The sequence below is a fragment of the Galeopterus variegatus genome, unplaced genomic scaffold, assembly GCF_000696425.1.
Source record: "Galeopterus variegatus unplaced genomic scaffold, G_variegatus-3.0.2 Scaffold3222, whole genome shotgun sequence".
Classification (NCBI taxonomy): Eukaryota; Metazoa; Chordata; class Mammalia; order Dermoptera; family Cynocephalidae; genus Galeopterus; species Galeopterus variegatus.
This window is the reverse complement of record NW_007729333.1, coordinates 12,183-18,396: the sequence shown is the minus strand read 5'-3', so window position 1 is coordinate 18,396 and position 6,214 is coordinate 12,183. Positions and strand designations below refer to the sequence as shown.

The 6,214-nt window shown below is 40.2% G+C and overlaps 1 protein-coding gene across 3 annotated transcripts in view; it reads right to left on the bottom strand.

The window, feature by feature from the left end:
* The window catches only part of EXTL2 (exostosin-like glycosyltransferase 2), a 12,983-nt gene extending 6,769 nt beyond the window's left edge, over positions 1 to 6,214 (bottom strand). For 2 of the 3 annotated variants that reach the window (XR_551360.1, XR_551359.1), the window contains exons 1-2: positions 1,862 to 2,849; positions 1,116 to 1,186 (exon numbers count right to left, since the gene is read on the bottom strand). Coding sequence is in view for 1 of the 3 variants with exons in the window: in XM_008584316.1 (XP_008582538.1) it covers positions 1,116 to 1,186; positions 1,862 to 2,255 (465 nt within the window). In the remaining 2 variants the exon portion in view is untranslated. Of the gene's footprint in view, positions 1 to 1,115; positions 1,187 to 1,861; positions 2,850 to 6,183 lie in introns of those variants that run through there. The other variant, XM_008584316.1, reaches the window with a different exon arrangement.

Below are 6,214 nucleotides of genomic sequence, written 5' to 3'. Positions count from 1 at the left end.
TTGATTTTTTACCTTAAATAGATATCTCACAGCTGAAGTATTACATTAGAACTTTTGCCTAAGAAGCTTTTATTTACAGAGCTGGAAAAAACTGCTGATATGAAAAAATTTCAATTTGTTGATCAGTACACTAGACATGAAGTTAAAAAAAAGTTTTTAGAATGCTGATATCTGCAGAGTACTGAGATCACTTACCATTAATATCTAATATTGTTATATCCCAAATAACTTATTAAGGAAAGTTATATAGTGCAAATTAGACCATTTATTGGATAGTACAGTGTTTAATTATTTGACAGGGCTTAAGGGTATACAGTTCTTGTTTCAGGTAACTGTACTGCAACTTGTCAAAGTCAGCTATTATTAACACACATTCAGTGGGAGAGAGATGCTTTTATAGGACAGTGAAAATTTATGACTGTTTATCTGAGCTAGGACTTAAGAAAAAACAAAATAAAACAAAAAAACCTGTCACCACAACAGTACGTGTAGAATTATTACTGCAGAATTTCTAATCAATGGTTTCAGAATGAGAATTAAATTTTGTGGAGGTAATTAATGCTTTCTTTTACAAAAAGTTACATACAATATAAATATAGAAATACATTTCTCATCTGAGACACACGTCTGTGGCCTGTGGAAAAATATCTCCGCATTCTAGTTTTTGTTGTACCAGATCATTTCTTCATCGCTCTTTGGAAGGTAGTTCTAGCTCTTTTCCCCAATATACCAAAACATAAATGAAATATAGATAAAAGATACCATAATTTTCAGGTTGGCTTAAATAAGATCAGGAAATCTTGATTAGCTTATAACAAATTCATGCATCTTTTTTTTTTTTTTTTTTGGTCCTTTTTGAGACAGGCCACACCGTGCTCACCCAGTGAGCACTGTGAGCGCACCGGTCATCCCTATATAGGATCCGAACCCGCGGCGGGAGCGCTGCTGCACTCCCAGCGCCGCACTCACCCGAGTGTGCCACGGGCTCGGCCTCAAATTCACGCATCTTTTAGATAAATATTATCTGTACTATTTTGGGTAACTCCCATATTAAACCATGTTGCCCTGCTTAAGCACTAGATAAAATTTTATATAGATGGATATAGCAACATTACCTGCCAAACTGAGAAAGCAAAAACAAGGTCCTGGGCACTAATGATAGTGTCATCGTCTACCATGAACACCGCTGAAATGAAAGGAAAACAACTGAAATTGAACAGTTTGAAAATGAAAACCAATTAGTAAGATACAGTAGTGTCTACATAGATCATTCAAATAAATTAGTTTTGAACCAATTAGTAATTAAGAAATGTATTCTTGGAGAGATTTTTAGAGATTTGCCAGTAGAAGAAAATTTTTTTTGAATTACTACTGATTTTATAAGTGCTCAAAGGCAAAAAATCATGTAGTTATCATCCATCCTAGGAACTAATGAACCTATAAACAAACAAAGCCAAGATTCTTTTAAGCAAATTACAACCTCATGAAACTGCTAATAGGAGGAAAAGGGGAGTGGCAAAAAATATATTCGGCATAAACTAAATGGCATCTTACTACCTTCTGTAATGTAATAACATATAATTATAGCATATCTTTTTTCTTATAATATCAACCTTTTTGTCACTGTTGCAAGATATATGTGTTTTCCTCCCCAGGAAACTGCTTCTTGACATCTTGGAAACTGCCCTTTAAGCTTTTCGAAGTGCTTTCTTATGATTAACTTTCCCCACTTTTCTCCAGAGAGTTAGGACAGGTAGAAGGCCAGAAATCCGCATTACACCCCCCCACACTCCCCGGGCCTGCTTCCCACATCTGTGGTTAGCTGCAGCCCTTCCATGCTGAGAAACTAGCTGCAACTCACCATTGGTTTCCACTTCAGGGAAGGCCTGGAGTCGATTTCTCATTCTGTTTGCTGTCTGTAGTTTGAAGATCACAGGGACAGGGTGAGGCCCTAGAGAATTCCATAACTCATCTGGTCCTTTTTCCCCAACATTGTTCCAAACCACAATTACTTTGTGCAGATGTGGTACTGCCTGATAATGATTTAAAAGTCTCAATAAGAGATCCGTTCTATTGTATGTTTGCATTATGAGAGTAAAGGAATCCAGGGTGGACTTGCCCTGGGATTTTATTTCCCTACGCAGAGTAAGCATCTTGTCTTCTTTGATATTGGGAAGTAAAGCAGTCAAAGCCCCAGCTACCAGTAGTAATACAAGGATGACCACCAAAGAGAAACGAAGCACTCGAATCCCCATTACTTTCCCAGGAAGCTTGCAGATGTGGCAACACCTGGAGCAGAAATGGAAATAAATTCCAGAATGTTAGCATTCTCACTAGTCACTGTGTTTCTGTTTATGTTGTTTTCAATGATGAGAGAGATCAATCATGCTTTAGTTTCTTCAAATTCGGTTCTCCCTTCCTCTTTGTTAAGGCTTAAGAGATTAAAAAGAACAGTCTAATAGTCCTCCCTTCTGGCTTGCTTGTTTTGCAGTTGCAGACAAAAGATCTTATACACACCGAGTATTAAGAATTAAACATTTAAAAATTTGCCCTCATTTCACAACTAAAAATCTGAAACTGAGATTATTTTTCAAATGGGATATTTCCCTTTAAACTTACATTTTGGTAGCAGCCTTATTTTCCAAGTAAAATCATATGCAGAACCACAATACATGAAGCAGATAATAAAAGCAGCAGAAAACAATTACAATGGGTTTACTGCTTATCACGCCCTGTATTATGTGCTTCACATGTCACAGTATGTACTTACTCACCGAATTAATTAAAGAAATAGTCACTGACCACTTACTCCTGTGCCAGGCACTGTACTAGGTTCTGTGGATACAGCAATGAATAAGATAGACAAGGTGTCTGCTGTTAGGAGCAAAGGAGATAGTAAGGAGAGACAGATAACAAAATAAATGAATTCCAAAGATAAGCTGGCGTGGTGGTTATGAAGAGAATATGCTTTTGAAGAGAATAAATCAGAGTGATGTGATAAGCAAGGGCCAGATTATGTAGGGCCCTGTCAGCTTCAATGATGAGTATGGACTTCATTCTAAATGATATGAGAAGCCACTGGAGGGTTTGGATTAGGAGAGTGACAGGGTCTACCTTTTATTATTATTATTCCCATTTAATAGTTTAGATGCTTACAGAGATCAAATAGCTTTCCCAAGATTACTAACTTAAGTAATGGAACTATGATTTCCATGAGGGAGATCTGCCCCCAGAGCTCAGGCTCTTCATCATCACGGGCTGTGGGGATGTGCAGTCTGGGTTCAAATCTCGGTTGAACTGAGGTAGGGCTCTTGAGCTTCCACAGCTCCCTCTCTCACAGTACAAATCACAAGGCATGGTTATCAGCTATGTACTCTCCCATCTTCCTCATTATACCTGAAGGATCTTCCGGAGATGGCCACAGAATAGTAGTGAACAAATAATTGATAAGTGTGACCTGGATATACACTGGTCAAAAATTTTATCTAATCAAACCTCTTGCCTGCATGAGAAAAAGTTAAATTGCACAGTTTTAAAAACACCTAGAACTCTATTTCCCGGCTTCCAATACAATTTCATTTCCACACTTGCTGCCTCCTCCTATAACACTGCTGGCTTTCAATTATTTCTGTTTTTTATTTTTCTTCCATTTCTTCTGATTTCAGACTTACTCTGCGCAAGCCTCCATAAGCCTTTAAGGTAGGTCCTTCTGTATTAGTCTGTTTCTGTTGCTTATAACAAAATACTTGGAACTGGGTGATTTATAAGAAAATAAATTTATTGCTTATAGTTTCAGAGGCTGGGAAATCCAAAGTCCAGGGAACACATCTAGTGAGGGTCTTCTTTGGTGGTGGCTTTACAGCAATGCAGGGGTCTCATATGGCAGAAAATGGCAGAGCAGAGCAGAGAGGGAGAGAGAGAGAGAGAGAGAGAGAGAGAGAGAGAAAGAGAGACTCTCATATGTTCTTCTTGTAAAGCCATCAGAACCAGGTCCCTGACCATCATTATTAATTCATTCACTATGGATTGGTCCAGCAATCAAATCACCTCTTCAAGGTCCCACCTTTCAATTACCATAATAGAATTTCCCATCCTTAAAAGTTATAGTGAGAATGAAGCTTCTAATAAATGGACTTTGGGGGACACAATTCAATCAATCCACAGCGTTCTGCCCCTGGCCCCCAAAGTTCATGTCCTTCTCACAGGTAAATACATTCATTGCATCCCCAAAGTCTTAACTTATCTCACCTCAAAAGTCCAAAGTCCCATCTATGAAATCAAAACAAATTATCAACTTCCAAGACACAATGGTAGGACAAATATAAGGTACACAATCCCATTCAAAAAGGGATAAATAGGCCAAAAGAAAGGAGTAACAGGTCCCAAACAAGTCCAAAACCCAGCACGGCAGACATTAAGTCTTAAAGCTGGCAAATCATGCATCTTGACTCCACATTCAACCACCTCTGCATGCTGGTGTGACAGTTGGGTCCCCAAGTCCTCGGGCAGCTCCACTTCTATGGCTTTTCTGGTCTCAGGCCACACGTCAGCTCTCCCAGGCTGGTATTCCACTCTGGTAGCTCCACAGGTCTGGGGTCTGCATGGAGGTCCTGCTCTCATGGCTCCACTACGCATGGCGCTGATGGGGTTTCTCTGCTGCAACTCTGACCCCACACTTCCACTCAGCATTGCTCTAGTGAAGGCTGTCTGCAGTGACTCCACCCCTGTGACAGATCTCTTCCCAGGCCCCCAGGCTTTCCCATACATCCTTTGAAATCAGGGTGGAGGCTCCCAAGCCTTCACAGCTCTGACATTCTAAGAGCCTGTAGACCTAACACCATATGGGGCCACCAAGGTTTCCAGCTTGTATCTTCTAAAGCTGTGGGTCCAGCCACACCTGGAGTAGCTGAAGCAGCCAGAGTGCTGGTGTTAGAAGCAGCTTCTCAAGGTGGCCCTGGGCAGTGAGCCTGTGATGGGCACCTTGGGCCAGTTCCCTGAGACCACTGTGTCTCCCTAGGCCTGTGGGTCTGTGATAGAAGCATTGGCCCCAGGGGCTTCTGCAATGCCTTCAGGGCCTTTTCCCCATTCTCTTGATAATCCCTTTCTTTTGTACTAATCTTCTTAGCACCATTGCACTGTTCTCCTGAAATAGCTCTCTGCTTCTCTACCATATGGTCGGGCTACAAATTTTCCAAATCTTTATGCTCTGCTTCCGTTTTAATTACACATTCTGGCTTTATGTCATGCCTTTGCTGCCATAACTCAGCACAGGCTGTTGCAAGTAGCCATGCAGTTTCCAGAATATTTTGTTCCTTAGAAATTTCTTCTGCCAAATAGCCTGGGTCAGCACCTTTATATTCCACATTCCATAATACTTTTGTGCATGAACAGAATGCAGCGAAATTCCTCGCCAGTTCATAGCAAGGGAGAACTCTGCCCCAGTTTCCAATAAGTCCCTTCACATTTACATTTAAGATCTCCTCAGTATGGCCATTACTGTCCATATCTCTATCAGCATTCTGATAGAATTTAAGAAGTTAGAAAAAAGAATGAAATTCTCCCATTTGCAACAACATGGATGAGTTTGGAGAAACTTATTTTGAGTGAAATAAGCAAAGCACAGAGGGATAAATACCATATTTACTCACTCATAAGTGGGAGCTAAAAGAGAAAAAAGGAAGGAAAGACCATAGTGGTGTGTTGGACTTGCAGAGGAAGAGAACATACCTAGGGATACAAAGTGGAGTGGGGAAAGAGGGATGGTAAGGGAGGTCAGGGGTAAGTGGGTGGGGGACATGGGGTATAATTGCAATTTTTGGTAATAGGCATGCTGCCAGTAAGGATCTGGCCATCAGATCTTAGGCATGAGTGGTGACAATTTGCTTTGTACTCTATGAATATTCATAACCAATAAAAAAAATAAATAAAAAGTTACAAACTTTCCCTGGTTCTCTTGTCTTCTAAATTCCCACTAGCAGCTAGGCTTTTTCTAGCCTGCTCCTCCAAATTCCTTCAGCTTCTCCTCAACACCCATTTCCAAAGCCACTTCCACACATTCAAGTATTTGTTATAAGCAACACCCCACTTCTCTGGTACCAAATTTCTATATTAGTCCATTTCTATTGCTTATAACAAAATACCTGGAACTGGGTAGTTTATAAGAAAATAAAATTTATTGCCTACAGTTTTGGAGGCTGGGAAATCCAAAGTCCAG